Source organism: Drosophila busckii, chromosome 3R (genome assembly GCF_011750605.1).
Source record: "Drosophila busckii strain San Diego stock center, stock number 13000-0081.31 chromosome 3R, ASM1175060v1, whole genome shotgun sequence".
NCBI lineage: Eukaryota > Metazoa > Arthropoda > Insecta > Diptera > Drosophilidae > Drosophila > Drosophila busckii.
In genome coordinates, this window is record NC_046607.1 from 4631096 (window position 1) to 4657957 (window position 26862).

The 26862-nt window shown below is 43.8% G+C and overlaps 5 protein-coding genes across 6 annotated transcripts; 4 read left to right on the forward strand and 1 right to left on the reverse strand.

Moving 5' to 3' along the window:
• The first annotated feature begins 1114 nt into the window (after positions 1 to 1114).
• On the forward strand, positions 1115 to 8451 carry LOC108602315. Of its 2 annotated transcripts, none has more exons than XM_017990399.1 (6): positions 1115 to 1272; positions 5985 to 6916; positions 6980 to 7093; positions 7159 to 7320; positions 7383 to 7827; positions 7910 to 8451. In XM_017990399.1, exons 2-6 carry the CDS (start codon positions 6094 to 6096, stop codon positions 8118 to 8120), a joined length of 1755 nt encoding a protein of 584 aa, XP_017845888.1. In that variant the 5' UTR covers positions 1115 to 1272; positions 5985 to 6093; the 3' UTR covers positions 8121 to 8451. The 2 variants fall into 2 exon arrangements, with proteins under 2 accessions (XP_017845888.1, XP_017845889.1); XM_017990400.1 differs by lacking the exon at positions 1115 to 1272 and adding an exon at positions 1587 to 1638.
• A 1962-nt stretch (positions 8452 to 10413) lies between these two features.
• On the forward strand, positions 10414 to 13637 carry LOC108602421. The gene is made up of 5 exons (XM_017990535.1): positions 10414 to 10500; positions 12004 to 12367; positions 12427 to 12573; positions 12765 to 12901; positions 12972 to 13637. Exons 2-5 carry the CDS (start codon positions 12006 to 12008, stop codon positions 13517 to 13519), a joined length of 1194 nt encoding a protein of 397 aa, XP_017846024.1. The 5' UTR covers positions 10414 to 10500; positions 12004 to 12005; the 3' UTR covers positions 13520 to 13637.
• Positions 13638 to 16361: 2724 nt separating this feature from the next.
• On the forward strand, positions 16362 to 17461 carry LOC108601463. Its single transcript, XM_017989362.1, has 2 exons — positions 16362 to 16457; positions 16703 to 17461. Exons 1-2 carry the CDS (start codon positions 16362 to 16364, stop codon positions 17459 to 17461), a joined length of 855 nt encoding a protein of 284 aa, XP_017844851.1.
• A 438-nt stretch (positions 17462 to 17899) lies between these two features.
• LOC108602484 lies at positions 17900 to 20531 on the reverse strand. Its single transcript, XM_017990607.1, has 4 exons — positions 19962 to 20531; positions 19105 to 19441; positions 18742 to 19043; positions 17900 to 18194 (listed from the first exon to the last, which is right to left on the reverse strand). Exons 1-4 carry the CDS (start codon positions 20428 to 20430, stop codon positions 18127 to 18129), a joined length of 1176 nt encoding a protein of 391 aa, XP_017846096.1. The 5' UTR covers positions 20431 to 20531; the 3' UTR covers positions 17900 to 18126.
• A 4601-nt stretch (positions 20532 to 25132) lies between these two features.
• LOC108601462 lies at positions 25133 to 26002 on the forward strand. The gene is made up of 2 exons (XM_017989360.1): positions 25133 to 25487; positions 25671 to 26002. The coding sequence occupies exons 1-2, from the start codon at positions 25133 to 25135 to the stop codon at positions 26000 to 26002; spliced, it is 687 nt and encodes a 228-aa protein (XP_017844849.1).
• Positions 26003 to 26862: the final 860 nt, after the last annotated feature.

Consider the following 26862-nt stretch of genomic DNA (forward strand, 5'->3'; position numbering starts at 1 on the left):
CTGCAGCACTACAATACACATGATGGCATAGATTGCTGCTGCTGCTGCCCTCCATGTGAGCAAAAACATTGCAAAGTTATTGTTATTATTGAGTGCACAGACTGTTATTGATTTTGCGGTTCCATAAACTAAACTAGCTTTCATTTCGTTGTGGTCTTTGATTTTTGTATTTTGTGGTCATGGGCCAATGTTTGGACGACCGCTTGTTATAGCCGCCACTCATTGGCTCAGTTTGTCACCAAAAATTAATAACAATTTTACCGGTAAGTTGGTCAATTCTAGGCGAAGACTTTCTCATGCGTAAACAGACCAAAGAAACTCGTTCGCTCGCTTGCTGGCTGGCTGGCCAGCTCGTTTATGCCAATCAATGGACACAAATTAACACAGCATGACATTGTGAAAATTTAATAATAAATTCATTGTCAGTGCAATTTATATTTGAAGCTTAGAACTATCAATCATATGAAGCAGCAGCTTGCCAAGTTATTTGTGTCGCATAGCTTATGAGCTTAAAAGTACTTTGAGTTCAGCAGTCTGGCTTAAAATCGAAAGTTGCCTTTATGACTTCAACTGTATATGGGCCAAATGGCCGATTGCCAATTGTATTTCCGTTAATCTATGCATACAACGTGCGCGTTTATTGACTGCCATGATTAAGCATATTACAGGCTGCATTCAACGCGCAGACAAGTAATTACTTTAAGCCGGCTGATTTTATTTATTATCGTGCAATTTTCCGCGCGAGAAAAAGGGAAAAGCGTCGAGTTTGTCACAGACGGAGACGCGCGTCAATGTCAGCGCACTCTGAACCTCTCTTTGACTCTCTTTACTCTGCACTGTAAGCTGAGCAGCAAGGGCGGCCTTTTGAATACAGCAGGCTAATTAAATATAAATATTTTTTCATATGCTTTTTATTGTGTTTCAGACAAGTCAATTAATAAATCGATTAAGCTGCAGCTTTAACAAAACGAACGTTTTGTTCCACCGTGCAACGTAAGGCCTTACGTTATGGCCAACGGTTAACGGTAAGCGGCAAACTGGTTGATCGTACGTCAGTTGTGAGCGCCCGTTGGCTTTCGCCCGCCGCCAGTACCAATCTTGTCGAGCTGCACAACAGTCGCAACAGTCGGCAGAGCAGCGAACGCGAACTACGAATTTCACTCGAAAGCTTTTATAGCAGCCATACGGATTAAAACAAGCGCGAAGCTGAAAATTATTATCATCATGTGCTTTGGGTTGCTCTGGATTTAAGCGTCGTGGCTGGATGTGAATGTGAGTTGCCAAAAGTGAAAACAAAACGCAGCAGCAGCACCAGCAACTGCATTGGCAAGTGATGAATTTGAAATTAAAGTGGAAGTGTGTGTGTGGTAAAGTGGAAGTGTGAGCGTCAAACGGGTTTCGTTCGCATCAGTCACTAAGTCGATTAGTCGGTCTGTTGGCCGATGCGACTCATCGTTTGTTTTTGTCGCTGGTCATTTCACCAACTGCTGGCCAAAAGGCCCAATGCAATTCCAATTTCAATTCCGCAACGACAACAACTCTATATAGAAACGAAAGTTGCGCAAATTGTGCAAATTAATAACGAATTAACAAAGATTGCTGCTGAAGAATTATCAAGGACTTTAAAACAAAAAGACGGTAAAAACAATTGCTCAATTTCAAAGTTAATTAAACACTGCAAATTAACTGAACTTTTCGCGCTGCATAAAGTGTAGGAAGAAAACAAAGTAAAGCAAAACCAACAACAACGACAACAGCACGTATTCAAGCCAATTGTTAACATTTCACTGTCGACACATACAAAAAAAAAAGTCTTTCTCTTTTAGCAACGCTCTCTCACTTTATAGCTTGCGCTCTCGCTCCAACTTCACATAAAACAGTCAATGAGTGGGCTTAGTAATAGGTCTTATAATTTATGGCAGATGCGTTATTGTTGTTGCTGCTGTTATGTAAGTTGGCCTACCTCAATCTTAGTTTGGTTCAGAGTTTAGAGAGTGAGAGAGCCACAGAGCGCAGCGAATTGAACGCATATAGCAATTTTGTTAGCGGAATGTGTTGACAACAAAAATATCGCTTTGACACTTTCTTTTCCGCTCTGCGACAAATACAGATACAAAGTCAGCGCTAGCTGCAAAGTCAATCGACTATAAAATGCGGAGTATTAAATTAGAGGCATAGCTAGTTTTATTTATAGTTGGCAAATTAATATATGTGCGTTTTTACAGACCAATGATTCCAAAGCTGCTGCTGTGTAACTGTAACTGTCAATGGCAGTCGATGTAGCTGTTGTCGTCGTTTCAGTGAAATTGTTACTCGATGCCAATGCCAATGCCGCTGCCGATGCCTGCTCAGTCAGTCATGTAAATGTGTGTATTTGGTCTTGTCTTGGGTGAAATGTAAACTTGACGCATCTGCTAGCAACACTTATGAGCAAACGCCTCGCACTTTCATTTCAACAGTTGCAGCAGCAGCAACAGCAGCAGCTGCTTCAAACTTGTCAGTATTGCAGGCAGAATTTCTCAACTCTCGCTTTTGAGAGGATGTAGCCCCAGCAAACTTTCAGTCTCTGAGCATTCGCAGCCGACAGTTGCAGGCCATACGAAAATGCATGCATTTTATTATAAATTGTTTGCTATGTGCGTGAGTGAGAGAGAGCGGAAGCGAGACAGCATAAGTTATTTACAAGGCTAACGCCCCCAAACATATTTTAAAACCCAAAAAGTTAGCATGTGTATGTGCTCAACGCTCTTTTGAGCATGCAATTGAATTGTCTGCAAGTTAAATATAATGAAATTCCTTAACACAATCCCAGCCAAGGTAAATTCACACACACACACACATTGACACTTTGAGCTGCTTGCATGCATGTGTGTGTGTTTGATATAATATTTTAAAAGAGATTGCATAATGTGTGAGCTCATTTGCAGTCGCACAATTTAATTTGAGCTTACAACACCAACTTAATAGTATTTAATGACCGCATGAGCACTGAAACTGAAAACTGAACTTTCTAAAGCCCAATCAAACGCTGTGAAATCTCAGCATCAAGTAACCGATAGCTGAAGCCAAAGTCATCAAGTCTAGCCATTGCATGCATACAAATTGCTAAATTTTGAAGCTTGAATTTTGGGTTGATACCACAACCAAATCGTTGCCTAATGGCGCCGCATGCTAACTAAAATTTCTGGCTAATTGGCGAAAACAACATTTCACTTGACGCACAAGGAAGTTGCATTTGGCCAAGCAATCAATGAAATTGTGCACTGTAAGAAATGAATGCTATGACACGTATGTAGCTTTAAATTAGCAAGCCAATTAAATCATTGCATTGAGCTGGAAGTGTGAGCAAGTTTGCACTAAAGTCAAATTGGCATTTTGTTTGCATACTCATAACTGTTAGAATTATTTCATATTCTTTGTTCTTAGCTTTGTTTATTAAAGCTTTGGCAATGTGCAAACAACTCCAGCTCCAGAAGCAGTTGACACGTTTGGTCATAGGTCGGGTAGTGACAAGACTCGTTAGCTGCTTGCTGGACTTGTTGACACTGCTGCTAACCGTTATATCATCTGGCTCAAGCACACACACACACACGCACTTGGGGCTTGCCAATTGCATTTAATAGCTGTTTATGACCGTTTTTGACCGCTAACTTGACGCCGTTTGTTAACTTGTTATAAGCAACTGGTTGCCCTGCTTGTGTGGCATTGTTAATGCTTTGCTTCTACTTTTTTTTTGTTGTACTTAGTACCATTACCGTCAACTGTGCATGAGCTTGTCGTAAAATGATGACAGCCTAAGCTAAGCTTATACTATACGCATACGCGACGACGACTTACGCTCCAATTCCATCAATTTGCATTAGAGTTTCTTGAGCGTCGGCTGTCAAAAAGTTGGCAAACTTTTGCGTATTAATTGAGAAACTTGCACTTGGTTTAGTTGGGGGCGGGGTCGCTGAGGCGCTGATGCTTTAAGTAAAAGTTAAAGACGCAAAAACCAAAGAAAAGCTGATTAAGCCAACGCTGCCTGCAGTCAACTTGCAACAACAATCACAAAGTTTGCGATTATGTCTACTCACACACAGACAGACACACACAGCTATTCATAGATACCATATATTCATACGAGGGCAAGATATCAGAGCATGAAGCCTGGCGAAGCTTCAAATTAAAAAGTTTCTGTCAGGTAGCATTATATGGAAACCTACTGGGAGTCTAGATGTCTAGCAACGTGATAAGCTCTCGTTAGTTTACGCGCCACCCCGTTCTAACTTCTAATTGCCGCAACTAATTTGCATGTTGATACAGCCCAGCAACTCATTCGTAGTTGAGTGCCGCAAGTGCAAACGCATGTTTAAATTCAAACTTAAATTCTCTTGTTTGAAAGCAGCGACTAAACATAGTAGTGTTGTTTAAATATTTGAACAAGCTGCGGGGCACAGCCGGCAGCAGCTGCAAACTGTTGGATATTCACATATACTCGTATCAATGATAAATGATTTCAACTAATGGACACAGGTTCACTCACATGTTTGGACATATGTACACTTGACCAGTTTTATGCGCTTGCATTTATTTTAAAGCTGCCACTAGAGCTACTGGCAATTACTTTGGCTGCGTGCACACAAATTGAGTTGGAAATCAGCTTCCGTTCGAAGCATGTATTACTAAAATTGCTTTAACAAATGTTTGCTTGTTGTTAGCATAAAACAACTGATTGCATGTTTAACAGAAATTTCTATGTATAACCATATAACTTGTGTATACAGCTGACATAAGCATACGAATGAGTTCCTTGTATATATCAGTGTTGTCACTGGCCCCAAGATAATAAGCTAGTTAGACCCACACATAAAAACAATGTATATGCCACTTTAAATTTTATTACATTTTTGGAGCGAAAAAGTTAATATACACTATAAGTTGGCATTAGCATTATAACCATCAGTTTATATGGCAGATTATTACAGTCCAAGGTCCAAGCTAATAAAGCTAAAAAGAGTTTTTAATCACTCTTTGCTAGGCATAAACTGAATTACTTCCATCTGTGGCAGGCAAAATAGCTGAATTGGCAACACAGCTGTATGTATATGTATGCGTGTGTGTGTGTGTGGAATTCTGGTAGCATAAATAGCAATGCAGATTTTAATTAATTTCGACCGAATAACATAATACGGCCACAAAAAATTACATTGTTGTGATCTCGAAAGTTAATTAGCTTTAAATGCTAAATTTAAACAAATACGATTTAATTAAACGCAGCTGGCTTTTGTTAGTAAACAAACATTGTAGGCTCGCTTTAGATTCTTTAAATAACCAACATATTTACTATAAATTATGACATGCAACTTTTCAAAATGCTTTGAGTGGCATAAGTTGCGCCATTAGAGCAAATGAAAGTGAAAATTCAGCATGAAAATAACGTGATCTGAGCAGCAGCACAACAACAATTTATATAGCGTGTAAATATAAACAAATTTGTATACATTTTCACTTTTCTGTTGCGTGTGTAGGTGTGTGTGCGTGTGTGTGTGTGTGTGTGTGTGTGTGAGTTACTGTGAATGGCGTGTCAAAATGGTTTGCTTTGCCGGCAAAGACAAATAAAAAGTCAGCGACGTGCATTGCTTACCTAAAGTCTGGCAAAATGCCGCATTTACAGTCAGTCGCAAGCTGTGGCACTAGTAAGTACCTGACTGGTATACCTAGTATATGCATGAATGTTACTTGCCACAAGCTGGCGCTAGACAGCTTGATTAGAGGCTGCGGCAATGGCAATGGCACTTTAAAGCTGCAAGCAGCGCTGCTCGCACGTATATTGAGGTTAGCATTTTTGTGGCTGTGGGCAGCACGTGCCACAAGTTTGTATATTTCTGTCAGTTATGGGGCGAAGTCTGGGTAATTGACTGCCCACTTGTAGGTGTAGCAAAGGGCATAAAGTTTGCTCTGTGCTGAAAATCAAGCTAACGTCTTTTGTTTTGCCATTACAGACACGAACGGTACGTGCAGCCAGAAGCCAAGCTGACAGCCAGTGTGGCATGCAATAGCATCAGCAGCCAGTAAAGTAACCGCAGCAGTAGTAACAACAAAAACAACAATATGTTAAGTAGAACCAACAGCAGCTTGAGCAAAAGCGCAAGCAGTCTTCGGAGCATATTAAATTCAAGCACTCAGCGCAACAGTCATTGCAGCCTCTTGTTGTGGCTTGTGCTGGCAACGGGTGTCAGTGCAACACTTGCAACAAAGCGCAGCTACAGTCAGCCGCTGACAACGTTGGTGGGTGGCGTGGCACGTCGAGATGACAACACATTCCAGCCCATGGTGCCGACTGACATCAGTCCGGACTTTATTTCACGCAATGTTTTTACTAAAACGGGCAACTATCGCGTGTTCGAGCCCGTCGAGAGCCAAAGTGACCTGCGTTTGGCTGTTGCCATGACGCGCAATGATTACAAGCAAAGGGCAGAGCCCAATCCAACCATAAAAGCAAGCAAAAAGTCAACAACAACTGCAACTACAACTACAACTACAACAGCAGCAACACCCATCTCCACAATTGCAACTACAACAACAACAGCACTCAGCTCTACAATTGCAATTACAACAGCAGAACCAACAATCAGCAATCAAGCAAGCAGCAAAGTCGAGGCTGCAGGTCAGCGAAATGTCAGCTCGACCAGTGCGCTCGACAACGAGCTGCACGGACTGGAGGATTTGCTGTTCGAGTACGTTGAGCAGTTTTTTACGCAGGGCAAATATGAGCCCATGCCGGGTCTAGTGCTGGCGCTGCAAAAAAATCACACTAATCTGACTTTGGCAAATGGAGAACGACAGCGCCATGTGCGCAGCATAATGGAAGACGCCAATGTTGAAGTGAACTTGCCGCGAGCGCTGCAAAGTGCGCGTCTATTATTTTTTGCCGGTAAGCTGCAGCTGCAGTTGCGCTTGCTTATGACTTAATGCACATACTGTATATATCTTGCAGGACTTAAGAAGATTATGTGGCCCATTTATATGGGACTGCAGGTGCTGAAGAGTTTGCTGTTCGCCCTCTTTCTGCCCACCATAATAGGCAGCGTAAGTCGACTCATAGGCAAAGGTAAGCTTGAAGGTGAAGCAAGCGGGCTGGGGCAAGGAACTTTAGTGTTTGTTTCTTTAACGTAGGCATTACCTCGGGCTCGGCCAGCTCAGTGCCATTGTTCATACGCCCCATGGAGCCGCCACAGGAGCTGGACTTTCGAGATAATAGCGTCAACTTTGATGACGACAACAAGTTCAGCATGGCCGACGATGTCAAAGCCAATGCGGGCTACGAATACAATGCAGGTAAGCTTGAGCTCAGAGCAGCAGCACTAAGCATTGAACTAAGCGGAAGCTTTCACTTGCAGAGGCTTCGCAGCAACAGGCGCAGTATGCGCCCTACAGTCCCAACTCTTTGACTCAGCAGACGCTGTCGCGATATGGCGGCCAGCAAATGCAGGACACGTATCTGAATGCGCTGCAGAGCATAGGAGCAGCTTCGTTTAAGAACTCACAGGGCCTGTCGGCGGGCAGCTCTGGCGGCATGGCTGCGCCTGGCATGAACCGCAAGCCAGCGTCACCAGCTAATATGAACACGTTCCAGACGTTCCAAAAGGTACCCAGCTCTTCGCTGCTGCTCTCCAACTACGATCCCTTCTACAGTCCGCTGCTGTCCAGGCTGGATTCGGTGTTTGCGCAGCTCAAGCTCAAGTCGGACAACGAGAGCTGTCGCGAGAAGCTCATTTGCCTGATGTATGCCAACCCCGCCAAGTATGCTCCATACAGCAATTTGGTGTCAGCGCAGCTTAGTCGGTGAGTATAAGCCGCGCCCGCAAGTATGCAGCGTTTTAAGCTTTTACTTAATTGTTTGCCTTTTGACTTTTGCCTTTCGCAGTGAGCTGAACGAGCTGCGCAAGCCCACCTCTGATAATCCGGACATCCTGCGCTTCTTCAAGTACATGCGTGCGGCCAAGGATGGCCAGGACGGCGTCGACTGCGAGCAGTCGTTCAGCAAGTGCACGGAATTCAAGGATTTCGAGAATCCTGCGATGCTCTCCACCTACAACGATATCAACAAACTGGTGCAGGCACGCAAAATGGCGTAGGGTGCACACACAAGTCTCTTGCAAGTCACGTCAGCTGTTAAGCTGTAATTATGCAAATTAAACTTAAGATAGCGTAGCCATAAATATACGCATACATTTATATATATATATAAATGTGCGCCAGTCGTCGCAACAGGCGTCCGGCGTTGGCGTTAACGTGGGCGTGGGCGTTGGTTTATTGCACTTTGGGGGGTTTTCATTAGTGGGCTGTAAATAGAAAATGATATGAATGTGTCTAGTGCTAGTTTAATAAACGCGCAAATAATTTGCGCTGTTATGTTAGCCATTTAGCTTGAGTTATTTCTGTGTAATAGTTTATAGTTAAGTGCTTACCTGCTGTATTTATTTATTACAAATATTTATGTATTTATTTATTATTTATTTATTTATGCTTGTTGTTAACACTATCAGCGCTGCTGTTTGCTGATGCAAAGTCCTAAATAAAGTTTAATTTTAATAACTGATGCAAGCTTGGAATTTATGTTAACTAGACAATATGCAAACTTGGCATTCCATTAGCCTAAGCACGATGTTGTAACACAGAAAAGTTTGCAGCATTAACTAAACTTTGCAGCTGTGCTGACCATTTGGAATAAACTTTCTCACGTTCCATTGGCAGCCCCACAGTTTTAGCATATCAGTGTACTCTCTAATTAGAGTCCCATTTGCGTTGTAAACCTTCTCATACACATGCGTTGCAGCTAACTATGTCACTGACAACCCCAAACATGCAACATATGCAGCTGCTTACAAAATCTGATTTGATTTCCGCCTATGGCAGTCTGATAATTAGATTTCCGGACTGTATTGCTAAGTAGTCTTTCATGGGTTTTCACCGAATCCAAAAACGATGTACTATGGGTAATTTGATCAGTTTTTGGTGGCTTAGAAATTATAATATAGCGCAGATAATTTGTTTCATCTGTTTACTCATTATTCGAAACGTTCATTAAGTGACAAATATATTTATTTTGCTAATGCGCGCTCCGCTAAAGTTTCGTCGTTCACCAAAAGAGTTTATTGTTCAAAAATGTTGTTTGTTAAGCAAATTATTCGCTAAACGAAATATTTGTCAAGCGAGGAATAATTGAATTTTCATATTAATTTTAATTTGAATACTTTAAAGTCGCTTAGATGTATTAAAAAAGATTTCCCATTTGTTCATAGCAATATTTGTGATATTTATATTTGGACACTGTATACAAAAATGTTTCCCCTACTTACAAATCAGCTTTAAAGATATAAGCCATAACTTTTGTGCTAACCCAATTTTGTCTCGTTAAAAATATTTTATAATTCATTTTATGTTCTCAACTTGTGTTTTGTTGATCTAAGTGAAAGTTTGTCAATGCATTTCAAATGCAGAGTGTGTGCAGAGCTTGAAGCATTCTTTTATGCACAAAAGTCAATAGACTACGCATGTTGCAACGTTTGCAACAAATGGGAAAATTTATTTCTGTGCTGTTTGCTGCATGTGGCACTTGGCTTTTTCCTCATAACGGGGAGTTTCCAATGTAATTGCAGCTTCCATCCAGGCTTGATACACAAAGTGCAGAGTGACACACACACACACACACACACACATATATATATAAGGACTTATGCAAATGGCATGTTTTGTTGCTGTTGCAAGACAACACAGAAAACAGTTTGTTCACATTTTGCCATGACTTTAACGTTGGAGCTTGTGGGCGGGATTCGAAACCAGTTCGCATGAATGCGAATGCTTTGGCAGCAAGACAGTAAAAGTGATTATTACCTGGTAAGCATTGCATAATCTCTCTTGATGGCTTACGGCTGATGGTGTGACGTACGTTTTCCCGCTGCTTCAAGTGAGTCATCGAGCGCTGTTGGCGCTTTAAATCAAACTCGAATTTAACCCAAGGCCTCGACGTGCGCCACAATAATTTTTGGGATTTTCTCAAGGCGCTTCGGCAGTCGGTTAGCCGGAAGCAAAGTCGTTGACGTCGGCAGCCTACAGACCCAAAACACTTGGCCAACCACAACCTACCGCAAGTGCGAGCATGTTAAGCTGTCAGTCCGCCTGTCAGTCTGTCTGTCTTCGCTTCGTAGCTTTGCGTCGTTCGATCGCGCGTCTGTCTCTCTCCAGCAGCAACAAACATTGTAGGCCGATCTGCTTTGCCCCCTGCGAGCTGAGACCCTAGCTCAGAGCATTGTTGTTCATATGTTGTGTTGCTTTGTATGCGACTTTGCTGCTGCTGCTCTTTCGCGACTCTTCTCGCATTTCATATAAAATCTATGCCGGCCAGCAGCCACAGCACAGTCGCTTGTAAGCCAGCAGAGCAGCAAGGCAAAGTCGCCGTTAAGGATCAATCAACATACACAAAACCCCCCAAGTGTTTATAGGAAGTAGCTTGAGGTAAATAAGCAAACAAAAGTGAAGTGAAGTGAAATGAAGTGCGACGCATTGCGTAACATGCCAAAAGCAATGCAAAGACTCGTGTAGGAAAAGTTAAAAGCGTTTGCCACAGTTATTAAATCGATTGGCGATCGGCTGTGTATTTGCATACAAAAGCGTTTATTTGGCAACTGCTGATGGCTCATCAACAATTTCATTGACCTTCACCAGCGAATGTTAATTTGAAAGCAAAACAAATGGTAGTCAAAACAAAATAGTGAAGTCGTAGCGTAGCCCTATATGCATAATTTAACTGGGATTTGCCAATATGTGCTTCTGTCTGGGACACTCAAATTTGCTTTTATAGCTCTTTTAATGTTTTCATTGTGCAGCCAGCAATATTATTGTAAATGTTTTTTTTTGCCATGCTACAACGAAAATGTGATAAAGTTCATAGCCTACCCCGGGGCGCTTGCATTTATTTTTGCTATAAAAATATAAACAGCCATAAACTACTTTTTCGTTTGCATAGCAAACGGCGTTGAAGTTAACGGCTAAACTGTTTTGGCTATGCGCAATTTAATTGATGCGAACGTTTAATTAAATAAAGTTTTAACAAAAATTTAAAATCAAACAGCAATGCAGCGCAAACAAAAAGCAGTCAATATGTTGCGTTCATGCATTATTAAAGCCGTAATCGATTTAATGCTTTTATTGTTTCACGTTCAACGAACGTTCTATAGAACAGACAGCGTCAATACTCACTGCCCTAATCTAATTATTAGCCAAGCGGGCATTGCAACGCGGGTCAACAGCCGTGTTGTATTGCAGAGAATTTCAATTAAATAAAATTGCTAGCGCTTGTTGGCAATGCCCAGCAAGCCAGTCAGCCAGCCACAGGGCGGCTGAAGCTAAAGCTAAAGGGTAGAGCGTTGAGCGTAAAAGCTTATCCAGCCAAAGCCAAAAACAAACCGGTTTTATTGCATTTCACTGTGGGCCACAACACTCACCGTTTGCTAAAGCTTTAGCTTGGCTTCTTTTATTTTTCGGTTGAAAGTGGGCGCAGAGTGCTCTTGGGCCTTGGTTTTGAGCGAGCTATTAGCGCTGCTGCTGCCGCGCTAACTTGGCTCGAAAGTGAGAGTTACTCGTATTACGTGTGCGCAAATGAGTCCAGCGACTGTTTGGCTTGAGCCGCGTCTGTCTCGAGACAAATCATGCAACGTCATGAAAAGTGTGTCAGTTGAGCGCCAAGCCCACAGCTGTTAATAGTCAATTTTGGCCAAACAATGAGCAGAGCGTAAAAGTTGCCAAAATCAACAACAACAGCAGCAGCAACAACAACAACACACGCAGCAGTAAACTTGGCTAAAATTTACAGCTTGTCGCTGCTCAGAGCCAGAAAGCCAATCGCAGTGAAAACAACGTTTTGTTGCCGCTTATAGCGGTCGTAGCAATAATTAAACGAAAATACGTTATTTCTTCTTGTTAATGGCATTTTTATTGACCGACGTTTGAAACTTGCAGCCATGGCAATGAGACTGATTGCATTGCTGGCCATCGTTGGCATTGGCCTGGTTGCCGGCGAGGGCTTGCGCCTGCCCGACCAGCAGTCGTCCAACAACATACAGCAGATTTATGCGCCGCAGCCGCAACAACAACAGCAGCAACCACAACAGACGCTTCAATTCCAACAGCAGCAGCAACAGCAGCAGCCACAGGGTGAGGAGCGCGGACGTTCGTCCATTTTGAGCATCTTTGGACTGGGCAATGACAACGATCCTTATCTATCTCGAACCAATGGCAACTGCCTGGGCGGCGATCTATCCGAATGCTTCAAAACCCAAGCGCTCAACACTTTCGATGAGATTTTCTACAGAGATCAGTATCGGTGAGTGGCCAGCAGCATTTTAATTAATTGAATTTGCTAACTTTAAGTATGCCTTGCAGTCTATCGGACTTTGCGCGTGTGGTGCGTCTGCCCGAGACTCAGCAGCGCTCGCTGCTGCAGGAATCCTTTGAGTACTCAGAGGAGCCACGCGCCGAGGACGACGACTGGAATCAGCTGGTGAAGTACGCGCTGCGTCGTGCCGAACGGTAAGTGTTTGCAATTACGCAAATGTCGCTGACTTGTGGGTCAGGCCGGAATTAATAGGGGTCGACTTGCTTAATTGACTGTGGGCGGGCGCCAAGGCTTTTAAATAATTAAGAGGCTTGTGCATAAAATATGTTCGGTTTATGGCGAATCTGCATTTTGACACGTTCTTCCGCCTTGTCATTCGCCACAGCTTTATCAAGTCCACTGCGCTGGAGGTGGAGTACCCGGACGAGCTGACCGAGGCGGGTCGCTATGAGGCGCGCTTCATTGGCAACGACATCGATAGTGAACTGGATGTAATTGACAACCAGCGCGCTGGCCACTTCTGTAAGTAACGACCCCACGCCTACGCCCACTCAATATCTTAACTAACAATTTGTATGGTTTTGTTCCACAGCACGCAAGAAGCTTAAGAAGCTCATCATTCCACTGCTGCTGGTGCTGAAGATATTCAAGCTAAAGCTGCTGCTCTTCCTGCCTTTCATTCTGGGCATTGCCGGCCTGAAGAAGATACTTGGCCTGGCTGCCATCATACTGCCGGGTCTGTTTGCCTACTTTAAGCTGTGCCGTCCGCCAGGCGGCGTAGGCGGTGCCTTTGGCGGTGGTCTGTCTGGTTTGTTTGGCAACAAGAACACGTTCCCCGCGTATACCCCTCAGGGAGTTGGCGCTGCCACCTATTATCATCATCATGAGCACTACGAGGGCGGCCAGGGCGGTCATGGCGGCGGTGCGCCCTTCTATCGTCAGGAGCCGAGCTTTGCCAAGCCCTACAGCGATTACTACAAGAGTAATCAGGCTCAGGGCCAGGTGGCTGGCAATGCGATAAGCTTTGGTGATCCACAGGAGGCTGCCTACAATGGCTACTACCAACGCAACAGCGGCAAGGATATTGCAGCTGAAACACAGCAGCAGCCCCAAGCAGCAGCAGCACAAAAGAAGAAGTAGATGTTTTTTTTTTATAAAGCGCAGGCGTTTGTTATTTATTATGCTAGCCTGGCAGTTGCATTCCTATAAGCATATTTATTACGCGTCAATGTAAATAAACGTTCTATATTAAGTTCAAAAGCCAGATGGATTGTTGATTATAGAGAAGCTGAACGGACGGGGCGTACGGGGCGTATGGGGCTGGCTAATTAACGGCACAAAATTTCACTAAATGCTGCAATGTCTTGGCTGGCTTGGCAGACTTTGAAGTTGCTACAAATAAAATGCAGCTTTTAATTAAGGCAATGAAATGCCGAGGCGAGAAATTGAAGGCCAGCACAAAGGAAAAGTGGCATGGCGTGTTTGCCACTAGCAACAGCAATAGCAACAACAACGTGTTGCGAGAGTTGCTTTCAACATTTGCAATACTTAAAAATATATTTATATATAAATAGCGTAAAAGTTATGCTTTGCCAAATTGTGCCTTGAAGAACATTCGACATGAAATGTAAAAAGAAAAATTGTTTATGTTTGATGTGTTGTTACTAATTGTTTGGAAAATATCTCGCTTGGCGTGGTCTGCCCGTTGGCAGTTTAGAGACGCAGTCGCTGCCAATCCTGGACGCGTGTTAACAGCAAACCAAAGCACACTGGACCACATTTTCCAAAAGAAAGCGCACTTGAGAAATTGTTATGACTATGGCCACAAGTCTGTCCAACCTGCAGCGGCGGACGCAATGTTTATTTTTTTTTTTGTAGCTATTTTTGTGTTTGTGCTGTGTTTTTTTTTGGCTTTGGTGTGGCTTGACAGACAGACACACACACACACACATTGAGTGGATGTTGGCCAAAAGCGTCGTCGAACGGTTTATGGTCAGATCATGTAGCGGTTTTTGCGCCCCACTGCCATCCACTTTCGGAGTCTGCCTGTGCCACATTTGTAAAGCATCAACTGGTAGCCTACTTTACTCGCCCCAGCTAAAGTCGAGCAACTGTTTTGGCTGCCAGAGCAATTTTCGTTGAATGCAATAAATTCTTGTGCATGACAGTCAAATTGATTAAATTTTGAGCAGCCGAAGCCGCAGCCGCATCGCTTGGCGGTGTGGGGTGGTGAACAATGGCGGCGGCGGCGACAACAGCAGAGATAATGCAATATATAAGGCTTCAGTTTATTGTTATTCTTGTTTTACCACCAAGCAGCGGCTGTCATGTGAAATGGCTCACACACATGTGACTCTGTATGCGTGCGTGTGTGTGTGTGTTGCACTTGCGTGTGAAATTGAAATTGTTATTGTGGGCGAAAACATGACCGTGAAAATGGAAAATGCATGAAAGGGCAATGTTGCTGAAACTAGCTGTGGGAAAAAGCATTGGGGAAAAGCAAAAGCTTAAGCACAATGTAATTTACTGCAAATACTTGGGGGGAAAGAAGCTTGTCTGGTTAACTGAAATACAAATATAATTGCATTTGCTCTGCTGCAATGAAACAAACACAAATTTAATTAAAATCGAAATCACTTGCGCCGTTTCAACAATTGATTTATTACAACTTTTTCATTTTACAACTGATAATCATAGCTGTATAAAGTTTCAACTTAAACTCACTTTCTAGCCAAGAGTATAAAACAGTTAACATTTATAAAAAGTAAACTTAGCAACTTTTGACTTCGTTTAAAGAAACCATAGGAAATACGAATTACAATCAATCATAAAATAAGCAAACGATATAATTAATCTATTATTATTATAAAGCTGCTAGTTTATATTTAAATCATAAATGTGATTTTGCTTACAATTTAGATTTCTATATAAGCAACTTTTTTTTTTTGCAAAAATAGCTTCACTTTGGTTTTATATATGCTATAAAATTTGTCTACATTAACTTTCTCTCTTGATTATTTAAACTAGAATATTTAGTGCTTAGGAACTTGTTTGCCTGGCACTAAAATAGAAAATTCTTTATGGTTGCCATGCTTAGTTTATACGTTTGATCTTTATTATTGGAGAGCTGCTCCTTTTGTTTTACATTTGCCTAATTGTTGTTACTTCAAAAGTTTTCCACGTTTGCATGCACGACGCTGTTGTTATCATTGAGGCTGATTGGCCTGCTCCCCCCTCGCCGCTCGCACTCGGCGCAGTGTCTGTGAGAAAATTGGACAGTTTGTTGTTGGGAATTGGGTCTGTTGTTTACTTTCAGCTGCTTTGTTTTTAAGCTGCACAACTTGCTGTAAACAAAAGCAATTGGCTGTCGGACTGGCTGCCTGACTGACTCGTCGACTAGTTGCTTAGTTTCAAAGACAAGGCCACGAAAGCTCTGCGGCGTGCTCTTGGCAGAATTTCCTAAAACTGGCTAAGCAACTCCATTATCAGCAGGCAGCTTTTTCCTGGTGGGTCCATTTGGGCTCCCCAGCCAACCAGTTTCCATTCAATGCGAAATTGTCTTTGCAAAAGCAAAAGTTGGCGTTGGCAGCGGCCTGCATTGGGTTTGCGCCGCTGCTCTTTCATATAAAATCCAAAACGTTGGCGGAAAATTCGCATTAGGCTTTTCCTATAAGACGACGATGTCAACAGCGGTAGCAGAACAGTCAACGTGACAATTGTGCGAAGTCAAGTCGTAGTCGTAGTCGTAGCTGAAGAAGACGCGTTGTAGTTCGTTTTGTGCTTTGTGTGTGTGCTTGTGATTGAAAAAGGACAGCCAGGATAATATTCGCATGTAAAGGCAATCAGTGTGTGCAGCAGCAGTCTCCAGTGATACGAAACTTGAACAATAAATTCAATAAAGTGCCACAAGAGCAAACACCAACAATCGCAGCAGAAGCAGCAGCAACAGCAACACAACAACGGCAACAACAACAAGGACAGCATGCAAATATTTACGGTCTACACGCTGCTGGGACTGGCGCTTGTTCTAGCCACAGCACGCGCCACGCCCGCTCCAAGCGCTGCCAACGAAAACTCGGTAAGGTCAAGTTAAAGTTTTGTCATAAAAATGAAAAATTGCTGGGCGATTCAGCTTGAAGCTTGAAAAGCTGGCGTCTAATTCTTATCAAATGGAAAAGTTTGCCTGCGGGCTGCCGTGTTTACGCTCGAATGAAGAAGGTTCTGCTGCCGCAGCCACAGGGCAAAGGTCATTCGTCTATTTTTGGGCTGTGCAAACACAAATTCCCGTTTAACTAATTAAACTGCCATTCGGCCCATTTGCAGATACCCGGAGACTTTGGCCATCGGCATGAGGAGCAGATAATGATTAAACTGAATGAGAAGTGCATACAGAACGACAATCACAGCTGCAGCATGCTCAAGACCATTGTCTTCCTCGATCGCCTCATGAAGAAGTCCAATATTGATGTGAGCGAGAATCTCAGAGTTTCGCGTAACAGGGATCTGCCGGATGTGCCCGACGATAGCGAGGACGAGCTATTGCTGGCGCGCGCCATGGGCTCGGATGAGGAGTCCTATGGCCTGCTTATAGCAAACAAGCTGTGGCGCTTTTTGCGCTCACGCACACTGCGCTACAAGTTCTCCGACAATGCGGACTTTGTGGTGAATGGCGAGCCCCAGGGCAGCCTCAACATTGGCGTCTCAGTGCGTCCCATCGAAGCGCTGGAGGAGGGTCGCGGCAAAATGAAGAACATGGGTCCGCTGCTCATGATGATGGCTGCCAAGACGGGCATGGTGGGCGCACTGCTGCTCAAGGGACTCTTCCTGCTCGCCGGCAAGGCGTTGATTGTATCCAAAATTGCGCTGCTGCTGGCGGTCATCATATCGCTGAAGAAGTTGCTCTCCCAGAAGAAAACAATTGTCGAGGTGCCGTCGCATCATGATAGCTACAGCGCGGGCTGGTCGCGTGCCCTAGATGGCTTTGTGGAGGGTTTGGCTGAGGTGCCGGCGCATTTTCTGGCGCAGCAGGATGCACAGGACATGGCCTATGGGGCACAGCAGCCTGCCAAGATAACGCAATAAAAATACAATTGTTTATGTTTAAAGTCTCATGCATTTAATATGTATATTGCCTGTCTGTATCTCTCTCGCTCACTTTCTGTCTCTCTCTATGCTCATTTTCTACAGCTTTACTTTAGTTGCTTTTTGCATTTTCTACTTATGCTTTTAGTTTTAGCTTTTCTTTTCACTACAGCTTTTATTTCCTATACGCATGCATGTGCTCTCTCTTTACTTTATTTATATTTATTGATTATTTATATATATTTATATGCTTATGTGTGTATTCTAACAATATGTTTACTTTATTTATACGAACACAAATAAAACTCAAAGCACATACAACTTTTGAGCTATTTTGCGCTCACTTCAACATTTATTTTCATTTTCAATTATTTATTTTGATTCGTTTTTTTTTTAGTTTTTGTAGCAATTTATTGCTAATTTTATACCAACTACTGAGCTAAATGTGTGTGCCAGACGTTTGCTAAATTACAAACAATTCAATAAATAATACAAATCAAAAAAATTAATTAAGTTATAAGCAGCTTAAAGCACTCCAGCGTCAACTTCTTCTACTGATGGTCACATATGGCAGCAGCAACCTTCTCAACGGTCTTTGGTAGCGTCCGGGGGGGAGGCCAAAGCTGCACAAATTGGCTAAGCCTCACTCGATATTTACGCTCAGTTTAGGAGCGGTAGAAGGGCATCTGCGGCTGCACATAGTTATAGATAAGCGGTCGTCTGGCCTGGGTCGCTGCAATATATAAGACATATGGCTGGAAATCGTTTGGCAGACAAGAGCAGCTTAGATAGTAATTGTGCATGCCAATCTAACATAGAAAAGTTAAGCTGGCAGTTTCCAACTTGTTTGATAGTCCTGTGAGCAGATTGCATACTTGTGTGCAACAATTACGTGCAGCCGCAAAGCATGCAACGTTTTTTAAACTCTCCACTTTGCGCCGCACTTACTTATTTAACTTTTTGCTGCTGACTGCTTATGACTCATAAATGTTGCACACAGACCAATTACACAGTCTGTAGTCAAGGTGTAGCAAATAATTTAGTTAGGCACTCATTAAGTCAAGTGCCGCTTGAAGGTTTGCTCATGTGTTTAGATTCAAATTAAATTATTTATGTTTTTTTTACAAACTAGTGTTGGTCATCATCATCATCCTCATACTCTGACTCTATGCTCGACTCGGCGACTGCAGCAGCCACCGCCAGCATATTGATGTTGCTCTGAGCTGGGCGTGCTCTGGCACCTGGCGAAACAAGATGAGTACTGCTTTATGGCCACTTACTCTTCGCTATCCAAGAGTCCTCACGTTTGATTTTGTGCCCCAGTCCGCCGAGGCTGCCGAAAGCTGCCAGCGGATTGGTATTGTTGCTGCCATCTCCCGCCACTTGCGAGTGTATGTGAGTCTCAGCGCCAAAGCTTTCCATTCCCGGATGTCCAGCGTGCGGCATTTGTCCGCCACCCGCTACGGCCAGCTGATGCAGTGCGCCAGGATACATTTCGGGCGATAGCTCGGCGCCATGCATGGGATAATCCATGCCGTAGGGCATCATATAGGGCGTGTGCTCGGGAAACTGATACATCATTCTGCAGCAAATAGTAAATTTATGAACTGCCAGTTCATGGATTAGTTGCAAGTGCCACTCACTTTTCGCTGGCATTGTCCATGAGCTTCTTGATTAGCACAATGGCAGCCACCACAAAGGCTATCTTTGATAGGATAAGCGCCTTGAGTGTTAGCAAGCCCACCGCCTTGGCAGCCACCATTGTCCAGCCGAATGTTGTGGCCGCCAGGTACATGGGAATAAACATTTGAAATTGCTTCTTATCCTGATGTTGCTGACGTCGTCGACCGCCAAGTAAGCCGCCTCCGCCGCCACTATCGCCGCCACCGCCCAGCAAGCCGCCGCCTCCTCCACCCAAACCGCCACCGCCGCCCCCACCGCCCAGCAAGCCGCCACCGCCGCCATTGCCCTGAAGACGTCCTGTGAAGAGTGAAGAGCGTTTGAGAGGCAGAACACGTATTGAGCTTTATGGCTTTAATGTGAATGTGTGTGTGTGTGTGTGTGTGGGAAGGAGTGTGGGTTAGTGCTGGATTGAATTGGATTGAAGCAAAGTGATATGATTGATGTTCTCTTATCGTTTGTGGGTGGGTGTGTGGGTGTGTCGTCACACCTAATGAATATAAATAGTGGCGCACAGGCGGCTGGCTTAGGCCATTTATATGCGCCAGAGGTCCTGTCAAGGTTGGCTCTGTCGCATTTGACATGTGTTGTCAGCCCAGCGGGCATGGGCATGGGAACTGTCGCATTAAGTCAACAGCCACTGTAAATGCGGCAGGAATTTGAAGCAAACACACTCACACTCCCACACACAGTCACGTAGAAGGAAAGCAAAATCTGAAGCCAGCAGCTGCCAGACAAAGTGGAATGTGTGTATGCATGTCCTGGCGCCGGAATTAGGCGCTGATCAATCAAATCCATTTAAAGTGATTTGCTTCGTTACCTGTGCCACTCGAGGCCTTCTTCAGCAGCGCCACTTCGATGTAATCGCTGTCGTCCTCGGCGCGCTGCACACTGAACACCATTGGGCCCACGGGCACGCGTATAGCGTTGCCGCTAACAAGCTCCATGAAGCTGGACAGCCCGCGGCCGCTGCCCCATTTGTGCTTGTGCGCCTCGTCCAGCGCGGGAAGCTTTACCAGATCAAAGAGGCCCAGCTTAATGGTTTCCCCACGTCGATAGGAGGCAACAATGCCGTTGGCAACGCCATGCAGGCAGCTCGCATTGTTGGCACACTTCCAGCTAAGTTTATCCAACAGGTCCGTGTTCTCGACGCTGGCAGCGGGATTAGTTGCTGCTGGCTGTGGCTGTGCGTCTGCCTTGGCGCCACTGCGCTTATGAATCCCCGCCGTAGCTGGCTGTAGATACAGCAGTGCCAGCAAGGCGCAGCTGGCAACAATTTGTGGCAACATGTCTGCGTATATTGCTTATGTCGTCTGTTTGAAGAATCACTTGGCTGCGGGCTATTTATTTTTAGTTTCGCGCACTGAGCACTGTACACAGGATTAGGATAAGGTTGAGAGCACGAGCACGCGGCGTATCCTTCACATGGATATTTTACAGACGCTGACAGCCGCTGCAGCGTAATGCAACAAGCCGCTTCAAAAGACTAATTACTCGCTGTGGCATGCAACACAGTTTTATTGTTTGCAAAGCAGCTGCAACAGCATCCACTGCCAAAGACGTCAACGTCAACGTCTGCGTCAACGTCAGCGTCAGCGTTAGCTGCTTGCTTTATTATATGGTTTTCATTTTGCTACAGTTTTGATTTCAAAGCCAAGCAGCAGCAGCAACATGAACAGCAGCAGTCTCTCATGAAAATAAAGCAGTCAGCAGTGCGTATGCGTAATATGAATTTTAATGTAGCAAAGGAATGTCTTGGGTATACAAATATATAAATTAGCTGCTATTTAATTATTTTTTCTCTATTTACTTAAGACTTAGCGGCTTTTTGCTTTAAGTTGCATGCCACATGCCGCTCAGCGGGATTGTTAGCGCTGTCAAAGGTTGAAGGGCCGCGCTAATTACAATCAACTGTATTAACTGCACGACATAAGAAGCCTTAAGGTAAGGCAGCCTTTGGGCAGGGGTAGCTCCAGCTAATGTGGTTAATTTTCATCTCATTAATTTGCCGGTAATTTGCGCTGAACAATTTGCGCTAGCAAAAGTAAAAGCAAACAAAGCCAAGCAACGCCAACAACAATTAAGACGTCGGGGCGGGCGGGCGGTCGGTCGCAGGTGTAGCAAATAAAACAGGCGCGGCACACTTTATGCAGCATGTGGGCATTGCGGCTTCAATTGGCTGGGAGCAGTCAACAAGTGTAACAAAATTGCCAACAAACACACACACACACGCATGCACACATAGCTATATATTTATGAACAAAGTAGCTAAATGGCATTACTGTATGGCTTATAAATAAATAATAAAAGAAAAGTGAAACGACGACGATTAGCTCTCGTTTTTCATCAGGCTCTGTTGCTGATGCTGCTGCTGCTGCTGCGGTGGCGTTGGCTCAGTTACATGCTGCTGCACTTATAGGCGAGCTTATTGAAATAAAAATATGCATTGTGTTGCAGACACGCAGGCCAGTCGAGTTAGTGTCGAGTGCCCAATATAATTGCCAGATTGAAGATGCGGCGCTTGTCTGCAATTTATAGACAATAACAATCAGAGCTTAACTAGCTTTGGCTTTGCGGGCAACAAATTCTGCAGCTGGTCGCTGACTCTGTTATCTGTGGCATCTTTAACATGATAATAGCTGTAATCTAGCCGAGGCGCGCTGCCATTCGACACCAAAATCAACGCACTCTTGTCCTCTTCACGGTCAATGGCAGCGCGCAGCGTTGCGTTCGCCACAAAAGCGCAAGTAATGCGAAGCGCTTGCCGCGGTTTCGTTTAACACGAAAGTAAAGCAGCGGCCACAGTCTTACCACAGTCAAAGCCAAAACCGAACCAAAAGCCATTGCAAAGTGCAATGCTGTCCAGTCGCGCCACTGGCCATGACCGTGCTTGGCACGTCAGCACTATTGTTATCGCTATTATTGAAAGGAAAGTGGCGTGCCTAGGCTTGGCCACGCCCGGACTCCAGCGGGCGTTGCTCTGCTATGCACTGAAAGTGGTAATTCAATGCCAATTCTGTGACAATTTACTGTGTCAGCTTTTGCAGGTGTCTGTGTCTGCGTCTCTGTGTGTGTCCCGCAAGTTTAATGATCCTTGACGTGAATCGCAGCCAACCGCAAAGGCGGCAACTCTAGCTAGCTAGCTGAGCACGTAGACGACTTATTTATTATTATTACTGTGTCACGCCTACTTATAAAATCAAGCTAATTTAATAGAGCTTTGCTTAACCTTGCCTAAGCTTAAAGATAAAGTTGCTTCTGGGCAGGGGGGCAGCTGCGAATGGCAGCCCAAGTATTAAGTCCTGCGGCGCTGTTGTTCGTTTTAGTGCTGGCCAAAGTTTGCAGTTGTACGAAATAATTTATTTTGTGTAAAGTTAGTAGCTCGATGCCTGCCAGCTGTTATGCTAGCAAAAGAAATCGGTTTCGTACTCTAAAGCAATATTAACTGTTTAAATAGAGTGCTGGCATCTATTTGACGAGCTGAAGTTTTTTTTTGTGGTCCAGCCGTTATGAAAACTTCAGAACACTTTTTATTTTTAGCATCCTCAAACTTTGCAAGCCGCTTAGCCAACCACTTTCATCTTGCGGCCAACCATTGTTTATTATTCATTCTCAAGCGCTTGGCATGAAAAGTGCTGCAAGTCATGCAAAAAATGCAAGTCTTTGCAGCCAATTAAAAGCATTGCATTGTTGTATTTCTTTCTTTAATAATATTGTTTATATTTCTCTAATTGTTTTATACAGTCAGACAGACAGCTAGACAGACAGACGGACTCGCCCTGCTGCTGTTGTGTTTTTCGTTGTGTTTTCTCTGGCAAAAATTTCGCCGTTTAGTGTGCGTACTTTGATCATTTTGCTTTCGTGCAACTTTATTGCTCGTTTTTAAATTTATTTTCGCTTAGGCTAATCGATTGAGTGCGCCCAGCGCCACATTTAATTTATTTTAATCTAATTGTTTTCTCATTAAAACATATATTATCCATTTAAGTTTCACCGGCTCATGCACATTGCCAGCCACAATAAAACTTTAATAATTTCATTTGAGCTCAAGTTATTGTTCAGAATTGTTAGTTGCATATCATAAAGAACATAAGTTTATTAAAGTTAATAAATACTTAATACTCTTTGCAGTGATGCCCAAAGTTCAACATGTAGCTAAGCATTTAATTTGAATAAACAGCATGGCTGGCTGTCTTAAATTTTAATTGCCGCCTTTTAGGCGGCAGCATAGAGACCATTAAACAATTGTTGCTTTTAGGCGCTCAATAAACCAACTACTCAGTAAACGAATGTACATCTGACTCTCTATTTATCTCAATTTTGTATTTAAATTCATCCAAGCGCACAGCAGAAGAATTTTCGGTATTATTAGTTTATTTTTCATTTGCAACACTTTCTCAAAGAACAAAGTGCAAAGTATTTGCAGTCAAATGAATTTTAATTAGACATGATTAAAAGCTCTTTATTAGGTTGTATTATGTGTTGCCGTAATGAATGATTTCAATGATTGCTCATATTTCATTCAGAGTACTTTCTTCACTTTTCAACATTGAGGCTTATATACATCAATTAAAAGCGATTACAAGTAAAATAATTAATGCAAGATCGGCTGTTCATTCAACACCCACATTGCAGCTGCTGCAACTGCAACACACAATGGGCCAGTGGGATGATGAAGCTGAATAGCAAACAATTATAACAAGCACAGGTAAGCGGCACTCGCATGAAACGCACCAAATCAAATCGAATCAAATCGAATTAAGATGAACTTTGTTCACTGAACGCTTTCCATGCAGCAGCAGCGGCAGCAGCAGCGATGCCGCAACGGTAGATGTAGCGCTTTTGGATGGCAGATGGTAGATACTTTCTTTTTATTGCCGTCACCGTCAAAAAGGCAAACGTAACGAGTTCAGATCAATTTTTGGTTGAGTTGATTTGACTTGACGCTTAGTTCAATAACGTTTCGACTTGACTTGTTTTCTTGTATTTTGTATTTATTTTTCTGCTTTGCGCTCGATGATGAGCTGCTTCAGATTTCCAGTCCTATTGTTTGCCTGTGTGCTCATGTGTGTGTGTGTGCATTGTTGGTGTACAACAATATGTTAAATATAAAAATTAATACATCGAGAGTGAAAGTTATTGCTATTTGAGCGAGACAACTTCGATCATGACGCTGTTGTTTATGATGTTGCTGCTGCTGCTGCTGCTGCTCATGATGCTGATGATGAAGTTCGAAGCTGGATGGATGGATACTGATTTCTTTTGAAGCGCAGCAGTTAAGTCACGCCAATCGTCAATTTTGATTAATTTCTGTGTGTGTGCGCTGCAAGTATTACAAAATAGTCGAAACATGTTGTTGTTGCTGCTGTTGTTGTTTGGTTAAGTTTTGCAGCAGCAACTTATGGCTTATGAAATAGCGTCGCGCTCTTTCTAAAGAAAAGGTCACTTACAGCACTTGGCCTAAGCGAAGCGCAAATAACTGTTAAGCAAATAGTACTGGGCATGCCCAACTTTCGCTTTTTCTAGCTGGAACTGTGGCATGTCGCTCATCTGCAGACAATTGTGTGAACCACGTCTATTGGGGCTAAGCGGCAAGGTTCGCGTTAGAAACAGATCTACTGCGGCACTTAAAGCCTGACTAATTTGTATAATTTTCAGCGCCACCAACTTGGCTTTGAACTGCGTGTAACTGCGCGAGCTTGGCGAAGCGTAACCCACCGACTGTCTGACCAACTGACCGTTGAAAATTGAAAATTGCAGCGGCCACTGATGAAGAAAATTGCACTACAAACTTGAAACGCAATGTAAGTGCTCTCTTTTCTATTTGAAAGCCATTGTTTTAATTTTTGTGATTTGCGACAATTTTCTATTTGGGGATGCTTGGCTGGCTTGGCCTTGGGAAAGTAACCGCAGAACACTTGAATTGTTGTCTATAAAATATACACTGGCCATTGTCAAGGCCTTTAGTTGAATCGTAAACGCTAAAGCGACATGTGCCGCCTCACTTTCAGCTTGACTCTAAGCCTGTTGAGCCTGCTGTGCTTGACTCGCGCCCAGCCACAATCGGATAGCTGCGCCCAGGATGGGGCAACGCTACTTTGTCGCGGCGAGCGCGCTTTGCGCAATGTGCTCATAAACCTGGGCAAGAGCGATAAGCCGCTGGTCATTATGCGTGGCCTGGAGATTGTGCCAGCACCAGCAGCAGCTAATGCACAAAGGATGGACGAGCCAACGACGGGGGACGAGCCAACGCTGCTGGATAGTCTGGCGCTCTATTTGCGCACGCATGAGGTCAATCTAAAGCTGGCGGATTTGCTAGACGAGACAAGCGGACAGCAAGCGGCAGGTGGGTGGTGGTGGCAACTCGCGGCAAGTCATTGATACTTAAATTGAAGTTCGTTGAGCTTGCATAAAGTGAAGACAAGTGAACTATTTTACAATAGCTTTGACCAGAAAAGTTTTTAATCTGCTTAAAAAGTTGCTGTTGGTAGTTGAACTGCATTGCTTGTTGTCTGTTCGTTTGTTGCAGAGGCACGTAAAAAGGATAAAGGACAGGGCATGCTGCTGGCCATGGCACTGATGTTTGGCAAAATGATGGCTGTGATGGGAATTGGCGGCATAGGTGCACTAGCTATGAAGGCCCTGGGCGTAGCAATGATGGCGCTGATGATGGCCGGACTGTTGGGCTTGAAGTCGGTGGCACAGCAGGGACATGAGAGCAGCCACAGCATTTCCTATGTGACCGGTGAGGGGCATCATCATCACAAGCGACGACGTCGCCGCGCTGCTGCTGCTGCTCCCATATTGCAGGTGGTCAACGAGTCCGCACAGCCCTTGGCGTATCGCAACTGGTCGCAATGAGCGACTCAACTTTGCATATTTGACTTTGCTTCTAGCCTAAGCAGTAGTTGTAGTTGTAGTGCTTAAATTATTTATGAAACATGCAAGCTAAAAATTCATGATTAGTACGTTATTCAGACCAGTTTAGTTATTAACAATTGCCTGAGCATATGGACTGGCTGCTGTGGCTGATGCTGCTGCTGCTCTTCGCTTTATGAAATCGGTGAAAGTTTATTTGCGTCCAGCTTGAATTGTGTTGCCAGCAGCAACGACAACAACCTACACACTATAACACATAACTTGTTGGCATGCGACTTGCCCCACTGTGACGAGTACATTGGCTACAAGTAATGGTCCAGCATTTGGCCAGAGCTGCATTGGGTTAGAGCATCAAGTTGGCGACTTGGCTGCTGCTGTTGGCTTTGCATCATATTTATTATGTGTGTCTTCAGTCATTAATTTATCGTACACTTTTATGCTTTCTTATCGCTGCAGCACACACACTAACACATGCGCTATCAGTGCTCGGTGCCACAGATCTGTTTGGATTCAGGTTACATCTGAAATTGTATTTTCTGATGAATTTGGTGTATTGAATTTGCATACAGCATACAGAGTCTGGGGCTAAACTTTCACTCTATTTTAGCAGCGCAACGGTTCTTTTTCGCTGCAGCAGCAGCAGCAGCAGCGGCAACTTTAAGTGCCACAGGCAATGGCAGTAACAACAAATTACTGCTATGAAGAGACCTACATACAACTTGCTTGTGTTGTTGTCGTTCTACGTTCGGTTACACAATATCAATTAAAGCTCAGTTGGAGCCGTTGAAAAACCCGTTAGGCTCTCTTGGCAGGGATACCAAACTACCTGTGAGTGAGCAACT

What these genes read in the sequence shown, in the direction of transcription:
- LOC108602315 (XM_017990399.1), top strand. Translation starts at nt 6,094, where the DNA reads ATGTTAAGTAGAACCAACAGCAGCTTGAGCAAAAGCGCAAGCAGTCTT. An exon ending in AAGTCGACTCATAGGCAAAG is followed by an intron (nt 7,094 to 7,158) that starts GTAAGCTTGAAG and finishes TCTTTAACGTAG; the next exon opens with GCATTACCTCGGGCTCGGCC. An exon ending in GGGCTACGAATACAATGCAG is followed by an intron (nt 7,321 to 7,382) that starts GTAAGCTTGAGC and finishes TTTCACTTGCAG; the next exon opens with AGGCTTCGCAGCAACAGGCG.
- LOC108602484 (XM_017990607.1), bottom strand. Translation starts at nt 20,430, where the DNA reads ATGTTGCCACAAATTGTTGCCAGCTGCGCCTTGCTGGCACTGCTGTAT. An exon ending in GAAGGCCTCGAGTGGCACAG is followed by an intron (nt 19,442 to 19,961) that starts GTAACGAAGCAA and finishes CACTCTTCACAG; the next exon opens with GACGTCTTCAGGGCAATGGC. An exon ending in GGACTCTTGGATAGCGAAGA is followed by an intron (nt 18,195 to 18,741) that starts GTAAGTGGCCAT and finishes TATATATTGCAG; the next exon opens with CGACCCAGGCCAGACGACCG.
- LOC108601463 (XM_017989362.1), top strand. Translation starts at nt 16,362, where the DNA reads ATGCAAATATTTACGGTCTACACGCTGCTGGGACTGGCGCTTGTTCTA. An exon ending in GCGCTGCCAACGAAAACTCG is followed by an intron (nt 16,458 to 16,702) that starts GTAAGGTCAAGT and finishes GCCCATTTGCAG; the next exon opens with ATACCCGGAGACTTTGGCCA.
- LOC108601462 (XM_017989360.1), top strand. Translation starts at nt 25,133, where the DNA reads ATGTGCCGCCTCACTTTCAGCTTGACTCTAAGCCTGTTGAGCCTGCTG. An exon ending in AAGCGGACAGCAAGCGGCAG is followed by an intron (nt 25,488 to 25,670) that starts GTGGGTGGTGGT and finishes CGTTTGTTGCAG; the next exon opens with AGGCACGTAAAAAGGATAAA.
- LOC108602421 (XM_017990535.1), top strand. Translation starts at nt 12,006, where the DNA reads ATGGCAATGAGACTGATTGCATTGCTGGCCATCGTTGGCATTGGCCTG. An exon ending in GCGCTGCGTCGTGCCGAACG is followed by an intron (nt 12,574 to 12,764) that starts GTAAGTGTTTGC and finishes CATTCGCCACAG; the next exon opens with CTTTATCAAGTCCACTGCGC. An exon ending in CCAGCGCGCTGGCCACTTCT is followed by an intron (nt 12,902 to 12,971) that starts GTAAGTAACGAC and finishes TTTGTTCCACAG; the next exon opens with CACGCAAGAAGCTTAAGAAG.